At 39.8% G+C, this 18,424-nt stretch overlaps 1 protein-coding gene across 1 annotated transcript in view; it reads right to left on the reverse strand.

The window, feature by feature from the left end:
* The window catches only part of LOC579672 (receptor-type tyrosine-protein phosphatase beta), a 52,293-nt gene that overhangs the window by 12,860 nt on the left and 21,009 nt on the right, over positions 1–18,424 (reverse strand). Inside the window, exons 14-28 of the mRNA XM_030999187.1 lie at positions 17,465–17,713; positions 16,951–17,241; positions 15,687–15,980; positions 14,113–14,361; positions 13,606–13,896; positions 12,365–12,655; positions 11,180–11,464; positions 9,701–9,841; positions 8,885–9,034; positions 7,504–7,788; positions 6,975–7,120; positions 6,410–6,539; positions 5,369–5,517; positions 4,741–4,906; positions 4,145–4,291 (exon numbers count right to left, since the gene is read on the reverse strand). Of these exons, the coding sequence (XP_030855047.1) occupies positions 4,145–4,291; positions 4,741–4,906; positions 5,369–5,517; positions 6,410–6,539; positions 6,975–7,120; positions 7,504–7,788; positions 8,885–9,034; positions 9,701–9,841; positions 11,180–11,464; positions 12,365–12,655; positions 13,606–13,896; positions 14,113–14,361; positions 15,687–15,980; positions 16,951–17,241; positions 17,465–17,713 (3,264 nt within the window). The remainder of the gene's footprint in view (positions 1–4,144; positions 4,292–4,740; positions 4,907–5,368; positions 5,518–6,409; positions 6,540–6,974; positions 7,121–7,503; positions 7,789–8,884; positions 9,035–9,700; positions 9,842–11,179; positions 11,465–12,364; positions 12,656–13,605; positions 13,897–14,112; positions 14,362–15,686; positions 15,981–16,950; positions 17,242–17,464; positions 17,714–18,424) is intronic.

The following is an 18,424-nucleotide window of genomic DNA, read 5'->3' on the forward strand; positions in this document are numbered from 1 at the left end:
ACTCAACTCTCCCATTTTAGTTAAATCTGAGCAAGTAATATATCTCCTTATAATTTAGGAATAGAAAGTCTAATTATTCCTAGTCCAGGAATTGCTCTCTTTCAACACACTTCCACTGAGCTCTCTTAAGCCATGGCCACCAACTGTAATGAAATGTTGCAAAATCATGGCACATAATTCCAAGACAGTTCTAAAAACATGTGCATATATGTACTATGCCCAAGTAAGCACAGTATAATTTGACTACATGCAGAAGACACTGACGTCACGTCTTTCTCCACATCATGCTTCATAAGGGGGTTAGTAAGGTTTGAAATATGAGATCACTACATCCATGCGCATCTCAAATTGGCAATTTGGCGATTTTGACCACATGTGTCATTGGGCAACTCTCCCGTATATAAAATCATGTATTAAGGATAGCATAACATCATAGATCCTCTAAACAGGAAAGACCCTCCTAAATCATACATTTTGAAGAAAAATAACAATTCATTTGTTTGTGTTGAAACAAATGGGAAAGTAGTCCAGCACTTCGTCACAATGACATTACCGATTCAGCCAATTTGAAGTGACATATACGTATAGTAATTTCAACTTTTAAAAATGTATAACTTTCTTATTTTTTGTCCGGTTTAATTCAAACTTTCACCTTCTGCTTCTCCAATTTTTTGCTAAGCTTGGGTTCCACGTTCAGTCTAGACAAAAAATAAACCATATGTAGTCAACAGGTAGCGGAATTTTGTTGTTTGAGAGCACTATCTTAAGAGCACCATCTGAAGCTAAACAATATACATGTATGTCTTCGATCAGAATTTCTATCACATCGTCAACCAATTTGTGCTTGATTGATCGCACCTTAAAAACATATACAGCTTTCTTATTTTCAATCGGATTTTGCTCAGACTGTCACTGACTTGTTTCTCTCAATGTCCTGCTTCTGTTAAATCCAACTTAATACCAGAGTGGACTTCCCCTTTAACGCATAGCCTACCATGAGGGTGCATGCACACTATCGTTATAGTGCTTTGTACATGCGAGCAAGCTATTGCTACGCTGCCATGTGCGTGCACAATTTCTTAGTAGCAGTTATTGTTCATGCTCAATTGACTGTGCTATGTGTTTTGCACTCGCTATTCATAGAACTATCACGTTAATTAGATTATCTCAATATAAACTTGGCACTCCGTGATTTGGGGCTTGGCACAATGGGGATTAGCCCTGTGGGTAACCCGACACATGCTCCGCCGACGATTGCTCCGCCGACATTTACTCCGCAAAACGCGACAATTGCTCCGCGACATTTGCTCCGCGACATTTGCTCCGACGTCAAATGCTCCGCCGACAGTTGCTCCGCCGACAGTTGCTCCGCCGACAGTTGCTCCGCCGACAATTGCTCCGCCGACAGATGCTCCGCCGACAATTGCTCCGCCGACAATTGCTCCGCCGACAATTGCTCCGCCGTCAATTGCTCCGCAAAACGCGACAATTGCTCCGCCGACATTTGCTCCACCGACATTTGCTCCGCCTGAAGCGACACTTGCTCCGCCGACATTTGCTCCGCCGACAATTGCTCCGCCGACAATTGCTCCGCCGACAATTGCTCCGCCGACAATTGCTCCGTCGACAATTGCTCCGCCGACAATTGCTCCGCCGACAATTGCTCCGCCGACAATTGCTCCGCCGTCAATTGCTCCGCAAAACGCGACAATTGCTCCGCCGACATTTGCTCCACCGACATTTGCTCCGCCTGAAGCGACACTTGCTCCGCCGACATTTGCTCCGCCGACAATTGCTCCGCTGACAATTGCTCCGCCGACAATTGCTCCGCCGACAATTGCTCCGTCGACAATTGCTCCGCCGACAATTGCTCCGCCGACAATTGCTCCGCCTGAAGCGACAATTGCTCCGCCGACATTTGCTCCGCCGACAATTGCTCCGCCGACAATTGCTCCGCCTGAAGTGACAATTGCTCCGCCGACATTTTCTCCGACGACATTTGCTCCGCCCAAAAAGTGTCCCATAAACTACAAATGCTACTAGTACTACGACAAATGCTTCGCCGACAATATTTTCTTTACACCTATTTTTTTCGTTTCTTTTTTCTTCTTCATTTTCTGAATGCATTTCTTGAAATAATGTAGATGAAATTAAATGAATGAATGTTGATGAAGTGGGAGGAAAAAAGGAGTTACCTAAAAGTCATTTCGAATATACTGAAATAACTTTCCATCTATCACTGTACGTCCCACATAATGTACACTAAACACTCATTACATGTCATGGGAAGTTTTTTTTTTAAGTAGAGCAGCAAGCCACATTCCCCAATACGCGCATACCTCCTAGTTAATTTCAAACAGCTCATCAATATGTAAGACCTGAAATTACCTCAATGAAAGAAGACTAATAACATGAGAGGAAAGAAAAGAGCAAAGAAGACAACCGTTTTTTGCTATTCCCCATAATGTTTGATTTAAAAAAATAAAAAATAAAGTTATAGCTCCTTACGCAAGTTCTCCGGCGAAAGATATTACTCCGCTCAAAATCTGTTTCATGTATTACTCATTAGCTGATCCAAAGCTCAAGGCTATCTCTCTCTCTCTCTCTTTCTCTCTCTCCCATGCTCCTCCTTTTCCTGTTTACACCGTTTTCTTGTCTTCTTTGCTCTTTTCTTTCCTCTCATGCTATTAGTCTTCTTTCATTTCCATCACTTCTTCTCTGCTCCCCCTCTCGAGTTCTATTTCTCTCGTGAAATTGAAACGTAAAGTAATACAATCATGTAGTACATTCTTGTTTAGAATAATATTTTCAATAATATCCAGTCCATTTTCTAAAGGTTTCTTTCCTTTAGTTAAGTGTATGTAGCTTTAATATATATATATTATGTTAGTGTGTAAAACACTCCGTTTCATTCGAGTACTTTGTTTTCACTGAATAATTTAAGGGACTCACGAAGCCACCGGAAGAAGAGCAATTGGCTTATCACGAAGAACTAACATCAAACTGCAACAAAATGATTTGTAAATGTGAATAAGCAGAAAGGCTGCCATCTCATTTTCCCGTCTGAATGGGTTCTCTTCCTTACGTATATAAGTGCCCTTATTTTCTAAACTTCCATGATGACCTAGTACACTGTATAATGCTTTACCTAGTAAGATGCATTGATCGAGGTAATTTCAGGTATTACATATTGATGAGCTACTTGAAATTAACTAGGAGGTATGCGCGTATTGGGGAATGTGGCTTGCTGCTCTACTTTTTTTTAAAAACTTCCCACGACATGTAATGAGTGTTTAGTATACATTATATGGGACGTACATGTACAGTGATAGATGGAAAGTTATTTCAGTATATTCGAAATGACTTTTAGGTAACTCCTTTTTTCCTCCCACTTCATCAACATTCATTCATTTAATTTCATCTACATTATTTCAAGAAATGCATTCAGAAAATGAAGAAAATGAAGAAGAAAAAAAGAAACGAAAAAAATAGGTGTAAAGAAAATATTGTCGGCGAAGCATTTGTCGTAGTACTAGTAGCATTTGTAGTTTATGGGACACTTTTTGGGCGGAGCAAATGTCGTCGGAGAAAATGTCGGCGGAGCAATTGTCACTTCAGGCGGAGCAATTGTCGGCGGAGCAATTGTCGGCGGAGCAATTGTCGGCGGAGCAATTGTCGGCGGAGCAATTGTCGACGGAACAATTGTCGGCGGAGCAATTGTCGGCGGAGCAAATGTCACCGGAGCAATTGTCGCTTCAGGCGGAGCAAATATCGGCGGAGCAAATGTCGGCGGAGCAATTGTCGCGTTTTGCGGAGCAATTGACGGCGGAGCAATTGTCGGCGGAGCAATTGTCGGCGGAGCAATTGTCGGCGGAGCATCTGTCGGCGGAGCAATTGTCGGCGGAGCAACTGTCGGCGGAGCAACTGTCGGCGGAGCACCTGTCGGCGGAGCATTTGACGTCGGAGCAAATGTCGCGGAGCAAATGTCGCGGAGCAATTGTCGCGTTTTGCGGAGTAAATGTCGGCGGAGCAATCGTCGGCGGAGCATGTGTCATGGAACCGCCCTGTGGCATGATAACAGTTAAAAAATAGGAGTTAGCGTCCTTCTGTTATCTCAGCAGATGCCATTATCATTGATACTTACCGCCATCCACTCGTTCCTGCCCGATGATTGCTAAGCGCACGATGCGTCCAAAACTCGTATCAAAAAGGTTGTAAAAAGTGATGGTGATAGTGGTGATGCCTCGAGAGACCAACAACGGAGTTGCTCCACGAGGTGGAGCTGGTGGAGCTGAACAAACCGAAAATAATGAAAATAAATGAAACTAATTGATTGACCCCTATTTGTATAATGATATCTGAGTCCTACATGTATCTTACTAAAATGAGCTTAAAAGCTGGCTCCAAACCTTCATTGTAGACCCTCTTGTTTTCACAAGCTTTTAACTGTATATACACTGTAAATTGGTTGTGTGCCCATAATGAACAAGCATTTTGATTGATATTATTGTTTTACCTAAATTAATTTTTGATATTTATTAAGTAATTGCGTTGTATACATTCTTCTAATTGTTTTTTCCATCAATTCGTTCCTGTTTTCACGAAGTGACGGTAGTGAGGAAAATCCGCACGCAAATTCTATGCGATTTTCATTCACTACCGTCACTTCGTGACAACAGGGACGAATTTTATCATTATCATAGTTATTATGATTACCACCGTTAGTACTACTACTCATACCTGTTTCAGCAAACAGGGTTCTCGTGGTCGACCTTCGATTGCTTGATGCGACCTGGTTGGTAGCGTACACCGAGAAAACGTAGTACTGCCCTACAGCCAAGCCAATGACATCCTGTGAGTAATCTGTCTGCCCATTCACAGCCCTAATGGTGGCAATTTCCCTGTACTGTGTTCAAAAATAAAAGATTTGGATTCCCTCTTCATGAATAAAGGCACGATGGCTCAGCATTAGAGCAGTGGTCTTGGAACCGGGAGGTCCTAGGTTCAAAACCAAGTCGATGTGCTGGTGCCCTTTGGTGAGGCACTTAATCTTCACTACAAAGTCCCTTGGCGAGGACTTAAAGCCGTCAGTCTCCTGGTTACCTTATTTAACAAACATGCACATGCTATTTCAAGTATTTTAAGTTGGTTAAAAAAAACATCACACAATCTTTTTCAACCCCCCAAAATACGTGCTGTGGCTAGATTGTGATCCCCTGGCCCTCTGACGAAGAGTCTAACACACAATCAATTAGACCAGGCCACTTTTACATATAGTATAAACATTTGAAGCTACATTTGAATTCTTAGCAGTCACGTATAAACAAAAATCTAACAATTGAAAAATCGAATGTGTGAATAAACTTACTGGAGAGAGGGTACCATCGTCAAGTGAGATGTGAATGGCCAGGGTGTAGTTGGCAATGACGCCATTTGGAAGCAGAGGAGAAGACCAGCTGACCTGAGCATCGAGGATTCCAGTCTGGGTGATGGTCAGTCCACTGACCTCACTAGGCACTGGATAGATTCAAAAGGCAAGAAGTATTGGTTAAAGATAGTAATGATAATAGCAACAACAGAAACACCAACAACAAAAATAATAATAGTGGATATTTTGTGTAACGCTAAAATCTCTTTCAGATATATCACTGCCGTCACTCCACAATATTCATAATAACAATTGAAGTAATAACAATATACACATGTAGTCAAACCTGTCTATTTAGACCGCCCTCGGGAACCAGAAAAAGTGGCCACTGTATACAGCTAACAGTGGCCTTTCTACACAGGTTTTACAACACACATTTCCATCTTCAGGGAGACAAAATGCATGGCTACTATCAGGGCGGATCCAGGGGGCCTAGTGGGCCTTGCCCCCCTCCCCCTGCCTGGCCGAGAACAAAAAAGACAGGCAAAAAAATAAAATAAAATTCTAACCAGAAATGTACCATTTTTGTTTACTTAAGGGCTAGGGTAGGATTTTCAAAATTCCGGGGAAAAAAAAGAAAACAAAATTAATGCTCACTGGCATTAGACAAACTGGGAGTTTGACTAACTTTTTATTAGACTAAACAAAAATAATAGACCAAATGGGAAGTAGATTAATTGGGTAGTAAACAAACTGGTTGTAGACTATACAGCACTCCACTGTCCAGAGAACTTGTCACAGGAGCAAACGACCTGTTACTGCCAGGTCCTAAGGTAGGGTGGTCTTACAGGTACAGAAAATATTAATCATGACATGAGAATAAACTGCCAATTCTTGAAGGTGTTATACACGTGAAGTTTAACTTCTTGGATATCCCATTGAAATAAACGTTTTTATAGAGTTATCGTGCATATCTTTGGGATGTCTACTAACTTAATTCTTCGCCGGTTTTGGGAAACTGGCCCCAAACTTCTAACTTACTGGATGGCAGTGTTGTTACTGGGAGTGCACTGACAGGATCGCTAGGGACATTGACGTAGACAGCCTGGAGAACAGCGAAATAAGCTGTGTATGAGATCAGATTCTCCTCGGTATGACTCAGGCTTTGTACCTTTATCAGGATAGTATAACATTGATACATGTATTATATATACAAACCATACTGATCATGATAATCGTGATGATGACACTAACAAAAATAATAACAATACTAATAACAATGGTAATAATAATAATAATAATAATAATAACAAGAGTAATAATCATAACAATGTAATTAACAACAACAATGATAATAATTACAATAATAATGATGATGACAATTACAAATATAATAACAATAATTGTAAAAACAATAACATCACTAATACAAATAATGGTATTAATAATGATAACAAACAACAAATATAATAATGATATTATATAAAACGTCTATAATGAAAATGATAGTAACAACAATAATGAAAATAATGGGCTACATTTACACATTTTTTTGCAACCATGATACACTTATTAAAGGAGAGACAGAAAAGTTAATATAACTTACCCGAAGCGTGTTGATGGTAGTGCCCGTGTTTTCTTTGATTGAGATTACAAAATTCGTAACGGTAACACTCGCAAATGGCAAGCTCCATATCCATGTAATAGAAGTAGCGGTAGCCTTGCTTCCGGTGAAATATGGGCTGTATTGCTCTGAAAGAATTGTAATCAAAGAGACCCGTCGATAACAGGGAATTAAGAGCCAGAAATTTTAACTAATTTACAGCCATTTTGCAACATTAAACTTCTTTGACTTGCACAAATTTAACTTTGGAATCCAACTGTTTTCAGCATGGAATGTTCTAAAATCTTGACCATCCACAAAATTTGCATGAATGTCTCTGGTTTTAAGGTAACATTCTTGAGGGTCATTCAGTATAAAGTGACATACAGCAATGTCAGGTAAAAAGCCGTATTAGGAATGTAAGTCCTTACTAAAATTAGATCAAATTAATCCAAACTGCATGAGAATCCAGTTTGAGATTTTGACTGGATTTGGGTGTAATATGCCTTAAATAAAAAAGCCACACACTTACTTGTGACGATATCAACTGTTACGACATCACTGGACCTTGTTTCACTTCCGTCCGTCTGATCGCTTTCTGCCCACAGGCGGAACTCGTAGCGCGTGCTGGGTATCAGGTTGGACAGCTGGATGAAGGTGTTGGTCGGTGTGGTGGTTTCGTTGGCCAGGACCGCGGAACCCGAAATGCCGTAGGTGTACCAATATCTTGCAACTACTCCCACGCTTGGCTGCCACGTTACCGTGACTCGTGTCAACTCCTTGTTGGTTTCAGAGATGTCGGATGGTAATGCAGGTTCTGAATGCATACAGGATGTGAAGAGGCAGAAGGATAAATGTCTGCCGAAGTCTACTTTACCAAAACAAAATAACATGTTAAAAATGTTTGAATCACGCCAAAAATCTTGCTCTATATGTTAAAGATTACAATTTACTAAATTTAAAATACGGATCAAGTGAAGAACCTACCATAGAAATGCAGGGACTTTGTTCCCAAAGTGTGGGGTAACGGACTGACAGGATATGAAACCAGCTTTGTTTCTGGTTTGTAATGTAATAATGCACACCCACTGCAATGTTCATACTCCCAACAAGAACATGAGAGAGATAATGGGGGTTTAAATAGGGGAACAACTTCATAATTGTGAAAAGCAGACAGCTACATTTGTTTGGGCATTAAAGTATCTTTAATAATAGCTTGACAAACACAATTTTGAAAAAAAGAAAATGGTGTGAGAAGGGGGGCAGACCAACTTGGTCATATTTTTCTGATCACATTAAGCAGTGGATCAGAATGTCATTTGATCAGCTAACTAGAACAGCTGAAAACAGAAATCTACAGACAACCTGCATCTCTATCTATGAAACGTAGATATAGAGATGTATCACTAGCTTTTGTTAAATACCTAAAAAGGCCACCTGTCAATAGCGGCCATATTGTTCGTCTCCCTCCATAGAGTTTGTATGTTTTTTTTTAACTTGTTTATAGAGGAAACCTGTCCATAGTGGCCATGTAGTTTGTATGCTATTAGTGAGTTGTTAAATCTGTCTAGAAAGGACATTTGTCTACAGTGACCATTCCTTAGGTGGCCTTACATGTATATAGATAGGGTTTGACTTTACAAACTAAATTTACCACTCACAGGAGACAATAAAAGCAGTCTTGATGGTCCTTATGTACAGGTTCTTAGTTTATTTCAAAGAGTTTAAATAAGTAACTCAATTTAAAAATGTTATGTATAGGCAGTTGGTCTTTTTGTACAGGTTATCGCTAAATCAGGTTCGACTTGATATACAAAATTTACACCGGACACTTCTTTAGTTTGCTTGGGTGGGATCGATATATAGGTTTGACTGTACTACATGAAGATACATACAATCTCAGAAGATCTTACTCATCAGGAAGGGGGAAGACACCTGAGGCTCCCCAATCACCTCTGCCTGGTTCGGTGCATCATCTGGCCGTATCACTGATGCAAGTCGGACAGTATAAGTTTCCCCCGGGACCAGCTTGGACAGCACAATTGTGTTGGTGTCAAGATTCACTTTAAACAAAAATATATATCCAGTTTATTATACCAAAAAATGAATGCTACGGAGGTCCATACCATGAAATATAAGAGCTGATAGATAAACCCTCGAATAGCTTTACATTAAGTTATTAATTTTCTCCTTGTCTGAACGTCATATACAGAAACATCTTAGAGCAACATTCGTTTTGAACAAAAACGTGATAAAAAAATTAGCACCCTGCTCTAGATGAGCGTCGTGTTGTATGACAAATTGTATAACTGGATGGAACTTATTGTGAGGGTGCACTGATGACTGGACAGCTCCTCTCTATACGATGATTCTTAGGCGAGTTTCATATAAATTTGCTAGTATAATAGTCTCAACAGGCTATTAGAAGTTCGTGAGTGATGTTATGTCTCAATGCAGGTCGAGGTCGAAATGTTTTGTCAGAGCGAACATTCTGAATTGAAAGATGAATATATTTATATGCATGCATTTGGTATATGAAAGTGACGGTATTCGTGATCTCATGCTTTGCTTGTTTAGAGTCAGGCCTTTTTAATCATGATAAGGATGCAATGGCATCCGAAGTGTGCATCTTAAACATGTGCCTACGGAGCAATAGGCACAATAAGTAAATTGTTTAAGTACTAATGGATTCAAATAATTTCTATAATATCTCATTGCCCATGACTTACAGGTCACACTCATCGTCGCTGGCATCGTTGTCATGACAACACTGACAATAGGGAAGTTCATTTCATCAGGAGCTGCCCAGGATAACCTTGCTGTGTCTTCCCCGATCTCAGAGAGGATAAGGTTTTGAGGAGGATCAGGTACTTGATATGAAAAGAAAAAAAACGTGTATCAATTCGAAACAAACCCGAGACTACCACAATGCACATAAACCTGTCGATTAATTTTATTCTTGCTTCTTGAAGAAAACGTTTCTGATGACGAATCAAAAGCTTACATGATATAGCAACAACTAATGGTTTTAAAGTGACCTCCATCCATAGAGATTCAATTATGCATAGCAGGTGAATTGGATAGTTCATAAGGTAGGTAAAACTGGGCTTAATAATAATAATAATAATTATCCTTGCTTATATAGCGCCTAACACTTCCTATGCAGTCTCTAAGCGCTCTACAATAATGCAGCTACTTACCCTGGCTTTAGCAGTGCAGTTGTTACGCTTAGTTAGGTTTATGAATATTGGCCCTATACATGCATTAATTGAAACACATCAGTAAACAGGTCTTACAAAATATACATTAAGTATTATACATTTTAAATTTCATTCCTGTAGGGAGTGGGAGTGGCTCATGTCTCATTGAGACTTTTACATCATGCGAGTATTCAAAAACAGTTAAAAGGGCAACAAATTCACTGGTGATAAGAAAATATGCGGGTAGGAAATTTGATAGCTGCAGCCGGGATAGATTTAATGTCAATTTGTAAAATTGCCATGTTTTTAGAACTTGTTTTTAGAGTGTTGAAGTGTGACGGCATCAACAAATATTTTTTTTTGGAATTTCTCTTTTGGAAAATGAAGAAAAAAATTGAGAAATTCTAAAAATAGATTTTTATGATGTCACAGCTTCGGTACTCTTGTTGATGATTATGCAATAAGCATGGTTCTGGACCATAGTTCTAATTTTTTTCCTGATTGATGACTGAATTGCTAAGTCTGTCTTGCCACTTTCAAAAGATCCCTTAACCCTAAAAAGGACGGGCTATTTGAGGCCTTAGTACGGCCTGGGGGGGGGGGCATTATGCCCCCCACCCCCCCCCCCCCCAAAAAAAAAAAATCTGGGCCGTGAAGCGGCCGATCTCCGCGAAGTTTTGCACGCATGTCAAGTGAAGTGTATAAAATACTACGATAGTTTCAATTTTTTGAAAAATTCACTCATTTGCATATTTATGGTAGTTTATGCAAATAAGGTCCAAAAAAAATCTTTCAAAAGTTGCGCAAGACTCGAAAGAAAAAAGTCAGCAAGCGGCGGGGCGCCATCCATATGCGTTCCGGAACAATCAGAAAAATTGTGGAGGGGGGGGGGCATGATGGCCCCCCGGCCTTATTAGTGTTAATATACATAGTATTACTTCTTTACTCATTAGTGTTTTTAGCGCTCCTAAATAATCGATTTTCTCTTAGTATAATTATTATACCCACATGTGTAAAATAGGAGGGTTGTGTCTTCGCTTCTTTTGTCTCCACTGATAGCAATAATTCCAACTGTATAGCCATGGCCAGCTGCCAAGTTCTGGATTTTGGCACTGGTCATGTCGCCAGTAATGTTGACAAGAAGCTCATCCCCATCCACACTGCCCTCGTCTGCGGGGTCAAGGGTCACTTTGTAGAGTCCACGGATACCCTCGGGTTGGTCCCATTCCAGCGTCACAGCGCGAGGACCGAGGGAGCCGCCAATGATGCGGATCTCTGCGATGGCGGCTGGATCTGTGGAGGCAAGGCAGCATAATATTTTTGACTGACTGCTGATGGTAGTGCAAAAGCAAAGACTCTATAACACTGTCAGACAAAACTGTAGGTCATCACATTATATTCTTCAAACTGGCAACATTAATGGGTTTTGTTTATTGCTAGATTGTTTATATACAAGTTATGTTTCTGTAAAAAATATGTATTGGTAATAAACAATGTCGATTTTGCTTGGTTTTGTTTTAATTCCTGTTTAAAATACATGGCGTCAACTTTGTGGTGGTCATACCCTATTTGTTCATGCATCTGATTACAATTTGTAGGGCTCTGCATCAAAAGTTACTGAGCCAAACCGCATAGTATAGACTGAGTTTCAGCCATTCCATTACATTGTGATTAAAACTTGAAATGATTGTGAGGGGCTAGTTATTTAATAGAGGTTAGTTATTCTTTGAAATGATTACAATTCATAATAATCGATTCAATATTCCTGAAAATCACATGCACTGCATACATAAATAGGTATATGGTAATGGGAATATACACAAGCTTCACGGCAGTTTGGTCCAACTTTTCAGCTACTTCTGGGCCCCTCTGCATAAATCTTACTAACGATTGAAACTTTGGCCGTCAATATTATCTACCGTGGCAACTTCAATCACCATCAATGCAAATCAAAGTTTCCATGGAAGTTATCATCAGTGGCAAAGTTACCATCAATGCTCAGTTTTATTCAACAGGACCCTCGTCATTTTTTAATGTATTAGGACAGATTCTGAAGAGCGATCATTTCCAAGGAACGTTTTGAATCACTTAAACTGAAACATTTAAATTAGGGCTTTATTTGACGAAATATTGGAATCAATGCTACCGCTGCAGAGAAAATGAATGGATTAAACTGACACGAGAGTCCCTCACCTAATCTGAACGAAATGCTTTCATTTAGATAGCTCGTTTCCTGCGAGTATGAGGAGCAGCTTGTGACATAAACTGTGTACATCTGGCCCGGATCTAGACCATAGAACCGGGCAGATCGGTAGTTCCGCTTTACAGGAAACCTCTCCTGCTGTCTGTTTGCCCTCGCCTCGTATGGTTCATACCTGACGCAGTACTGGTTAAAGGCATCGGTGCCCAGGTCTTGCCAGGTCACGGTGAATTCGGTGTTGCCTTTAGAGGTTACGGCCAGACTGAGAATCTGGGCAAATGAAGCTGGGATAAGGAAGGAATGAAAATGACAAATCAGTCGCATTTCATTTTGTTAATTATCATCATAATCAATATAACTTTTATTGTTATTCTCCTTGTTTTTCGTCTTCTTCATATTATTATTATAATTATTATTAGTAGTAGTAGCACTGATAGTAGTAGGCCTGGATCACCTGGGCCTTGGAGGCAGCGCATAATACAAGAATTAAAATGCATGGGAATCGGGTACGTCATTTGCCTCGAAATCGGTTGACTTGATCCTTGCATCTGCTTCTAGAGAATCACAACTGTAATTTCCAAAATGACTTGAGAAGCCGCTGCTGTTTACTGTATCACCGTGGTTCTCTTTGATGTGAAAATGAACGGCAAGTGGGGATGAACAAAAAAAAGTATCACAAGACAAAGGTCTTATGCGTAATTATACATAATTATCTGAAGAAAAGGGAGAATTAAGAATGTAAGAACATACAACAAGTTTTCCTGATTTCATGAAGATATGCTCAAAATATAATTAAGATGGCGCCTAAATATAAAACATGAACTATTCCAGAAAAGTGTGTGTTCTGCTGTCACTTCTACTCACATAGGCTAGCCATGGCTCCATACGCTACGAAGAAATCCATTACGAGGCTACGAACGGACTTCGAGGTACTTGCAGATAAAATAGCTTCAATAGCTCGATATGACAAACCTGGGGGTTTCTAGGACACTTACCCATTACTTAAACCTAGGATGACTACCCTCCGGGACAACTACCCCGGACAACTATCCCCATACAAATACCCCCTAGGACAACTATCACTTAGGACAACGACCCCAGAAAACTACCCCCGGACAACTACCAAACATTCAGTTTCTTAAAGTTCGGAAAGGACCCTAAAAATCACCATTGGTTTTGTACAGTTACATGCTTGCTTTAGCAATTTCTCACGATTTAACGATCATCAGCCTACCTGTGTATGCCGAAATCAATTCCCCGTCGCTGAAAGTCTGAGCATTTCCTTCGCCCACGACCGTAGATACATCGATTAGATACTCTGTGCTCAGCATTAGTCCTTCAAGTAAAACCGAGGTCGTGTTCGGAAGGAAGTACCCCACCTCCGTAAAGTTACCAAGCTCATTCGCTCTCTCGAAGGCGACGTAGTACCAGTCAAACATGGTTTCGTTGCCTGGGTCAGACCAGTCGATTAAGAGGGAGGTCAGTTGTCTGTTGGTAGTCTGTATGTTGACTGGTGGTAACGGACCTGAAGGATAATCATATGAGGAATCGTTCACACATGATTACATTCATAAATTTAAAGAACTCCCCCCCCCCCCCCGAAAAAAAATAACCTGTTTTATGGCAGTTTTTATTCAAACAATTAGGGGGGAAAAGCTTTCGCAAATCTGTACAATTATCTCAGGAAATTTGCTGACATTTTATATATTAACACATTTTTAGTCTTAATTTTCTCGCTTACGTGTGTACTGCTGAAGGGTTTCACACACACCATCCTGATCAATGAAGACGTTGTATTTCTGACCAGATTGAAGGTCTGTGAAGTAAACATACTCGCGGTCGTTGAAAAGACCATAGAGGGTTTCGTTCCCACAAGCGCAACCCAGGCTAAATTCTATGTAAACGTAATCCTGCGTGCTCTTGTCCCATCCGACCTGAAAAGAATCTGCAGACAGTGCAGTAACTGCTACAATGCCATTTGCAGGAGATTCTAGAACAAAGAAGGAAAGGGAAAGATGATTGAAAGTCATATTTCAGCATTTCAAACGACACTTGTGCATTTACTACTCAGGCAAGTTCAAGTGATTTTGTTTCATACGTTACCGACATAATTTGTTAAAGGCAAACCCATCAGTGTATAAAGACCACATGTTTTGCTTCCCATTGAAACATGTATTAAAAGAACCTGTAAGTAAAGACCATCTGCTCAAGGGTGCCTTTTTCTTGTCTTTCCTGAGAGATCTTTCTGCAGTTAAACATGCTGTCTAGAAAGATTACCTGTCCATAAGGACCACATTTTTAATTTCCCTTGAATATAGGTTCTCATTGAAATCTGTACCAAAGGAACCTATACATAAAGAACAACTGTTCATAGAGGTCACTTTTCTTGTCTTCCTTCATTATAAAGGCTTCACCCTACATGTTATAAAACGCTGTGTTTTGATAACCCTGTGAAAGCTTAGATCAGACCTTATATGAAATAAAAAGATTAATGTGTTCGCACCTCCTCAGTAATTGGCAACTTATTGGGACACTAACTGATCAAATACCCTGGACTTGTCCTTATACTGCTCAGATGATAACCATAATGCAAATACATCTAAAGCTGTGAAAGTTAAAAAAGTAATGAACAAAAATTACATTAAAAAGAACTTAGCAGTAAATTGAAACCTGTTTATAAAGACCGATAAAGGGAGACAAGGTAAGTGTTCCTGATATGCTGGTGGTCTAGGGGAAACACGGATCGTGACCTTTTTCATTGAATACAGGTGGTCATGGCAGAACAAAATAATTTATTTTGATTCAGATATATCCACCTAAACAAATTGACTACATATTGAATAAATATCCACATTATCTGCCTGAAAGAGAACAGTTCCAAAAAATAAATTCAACCTATTTTACAATTTCCTGGGTATTGAAATTGCAAAAATGTTATCTAAAGGTAGATTCAAATGTTGCACTGACATATTGGTAGGTGGTCTGCTTTTACCAGACTGATACAAAAGCAGTACTATGCTTATGACTAAGGCTAAGCAATCAGGGGACCAATGGCTTCAGGTTTTCTCCGAGGGAAAATTGGTGCATCACATTTTCAAGATTGCTGCGCTCATGTCATGTTCAAATGCATAACATAATTTAATACTAAGAATATCTTTAATTATAGATCTCTTGTACACTTTCGTAAGGATTTGTTTTTACATCTAATGGCAAGAATACATCTCATTTTTCAGAATACTTTGACTTATTCTGTGGGGTGAGGTTTCCAGTAAGTCTATTCTGAATGAACAATTTATTAGCTACTATCATACTAACCTGTTCTAAAATCGATCTTCCTTGGCTCACTCCTCACATCGATGGCCCCAAAGACCGTGACCACTGTGACATTGTAATCGGTGTCCGGCAGAATACCGATGAAGGGAAATTCAACCCTGGTTTGGTTCTTGATGATGTCACTCCGGTAGATGTGGGCTGGAGAGTCGGTGAAGCCATGGTCCGGACTGTAGGTCACTTCAAAGAAGTCGTAATCGCCTTCAGGGATATTCCAGGCCACTTGACCAGCACAAGAGGAGATTCTACCCAAAGACAGATTGGCAGGGCTAAAGGGTACTAGATAGGTGGAGCCAGGTAAAAATGTCATAAGTAGAAAGTCAGAGGTGAAAATTTCAAATGTAAACATTTTAGAGGTAAAACTTAAGAGGTAAAAATGTCAGAGTTCAAAATGTCAGAGGTAAACATTTTTGAGGTAATAATAACAGAGGTACAACAAATTTATGATTAAGTTTTGTTGTGCATCTTATAATGTATCAGTTGAGGCAAGATAAGCCTGATTTCATTGTGCAGGACATTGACTTATGTGTCCCAACTGTACCTAATGTTTGCAAGTTTGAGATATGATGAATGGTGCTTAACTCAGCATTCTACTTAATGAAGTAGGTACTAATTTAATCATTCGTTGCTAATTGAGACCATGTTCTCTTTGTTTGTCCGGTTTCGTTCGAAAATTTCACCAGAACGAGTCACAAGTTTTTTCTGCATTTCTTCAGGGTAACTTGCTTTAATGATTGGATTCCTCTTAATGCATCCAAGTAGGCAAACCATCAGAGTGGAGTTTGGTAAAGGGTACACATTTTTATCTTTTTCAGCAAAAGAAAACCCATAAAACTTGTCAAAGATCACTATGTACTTAATTAAGAAAGCGTTAGAACCATCGACGTCATATGGCAAAAAAACGTATTGATGTAACAGATCATTTAAACAAAACACGTTACTTGAAGATTTACGAGGAAACAATCACTCGGACAACCGTTACCGAGGATGATGTAAATGAATCAAATCAGCTTTGTTACAGAATTAATGATTTTGTTTGAGATGAAGTATGTTAGCTACGCTCTACATCCATGTAGTATTGGCGCCCTGCCAAAAGTTCATTTCAAATCTTACGGTCGAAACAAAAATTTTGCGAAACTCCCTTTTTCAATTCCTAAAGCTCGGTGGAGACCCTAAAAATCATCATTGGTTTTGTACAGTTTCATGATTGCTTTAGCAATTTCTCACGATGAAAGGAACATCAGCCTACCTGTGTATGCAGAAAACAATTCCCCGTCGCTGAAAGTCTGGGCATTTCCCTCGCCCACGACCGTAGACACATTGATTAGATACTCTGTGCTCGGCATCAGTCCTTGAAGGAAGACCGATGTCATGTTTGGATAGAGGTACCCCACCTCCATAAAGTTACCAAGCTCATTCGCTCTCTCAAAGGCGACGTAGTACCAGTCAAATATGGTTTCGTTGCCTGGGTCGGACCAGTCGATTACGAGGGAGGTCAGTTGTCTGTCGGCAGTCTTTATGTTGACTGGTGGTAACGGACCTGAAGGATAATCATATGAGGAATCGTTCACACCTCATTACATTCATAAATTTAAAGAACTCCCCCCCCCCCCCCCCCCCCGGAAAAAAAAAAAATCTGTTTTATGGCAGTTTTTATTCAAACAATAAGGGGGGAAAACTTTTGCAAATCTGTACACTTATCTCAGGAAATTTGCTGACATTTTATATATTGATACATTTTTAGTCTTAATTTTCACGCTTACGTGTGTACTGCTGAATGGTTTCACACACACCATCCTGATCAATGAAGACGTTGTATTTCTGACCAGATTGGAGGTCTGTGAAGTTAACATACTCGCTGTCGTTGAAAAGACCATAGAGGGTTTCGTTCCCGCAACCGCAACCCAGGCTAAATTCTATGTAAACGTAATCCTGCGTGCTCTTGTCCCATCCGACCTGAAAAGAATCTGCAGACAGTGCAGTAACTGCTACATTGCCATTTGCAGGAGATTCTAGAACAGAGAATGAAAGGGAAAGATGATGGAAAGTCATATGACAGCATTTCAAACGACACTTTTGCATTTACTACTCGTGCAAGTTCAAGTAATTTTGTCTGATACGTTACTGACATAAATTGTTATAGGCAAACCCACCAGTGTATAAGGATTACACGTTTGGCTTCCGAATGAAATCTGGACCAATGCAACCTATACCTAACGATGACCTTTTCCTAGAGGTCACTTTTCTTGTCTTCCTTCATTATATAGGCTTCACCCTACATCTTATAAAACGCTGTGTTTTGATAACCCTGTGATAGCTTAGATCAGACCTAATATGAAATAAAAAGAGTAATGTGTTCTAACCTCCTCAATACTTGGTAACACATTGGGACACTAACTGATCAAATACCCTGGACTTGTCCTTATACTGCTCAGATGATAACCATAATGCAAATACATCTAAAGCTGTGAAAGTTACAAAGTTCTGGTAAAAATTACATTCAAAAGTACTTAGCAGTAAATTGAAACCTGTATATTGAAACCTGTATATAGAGACCGATAAAGGGAGACAATGTTAGTGTTCTCTAAATGCGGGCGGTCTAAGGGAAACACGGATCGTGATCTTCCTGTTCATGTGGTTTTCTTTGAATACAAGCGGTCATGGCAGAACAAAAAAAAAAAAAAATTGATTCAGATACATCCACCTAAACAAATTGACTACAT

Source organism: Strongylocentrotus purpuratus, unplaced genomic scaffold (assembly GCF_000002235.5).
Source record: "Strongylocentrotus purpuratus isolate Spur 01 unplaced genomic scaffold, Spur_5.0 spur5_contig_861, whole genome shotgun sequence".
In the NCBI taxonomy this organism is placed as follows: Eukaryota; Metazoa; Echinodermata; class Echinoidea; order Camarodonta; family Strongylocentrotidae; genus Strongylocentrotus; species Strongylocentrotus purpuratus.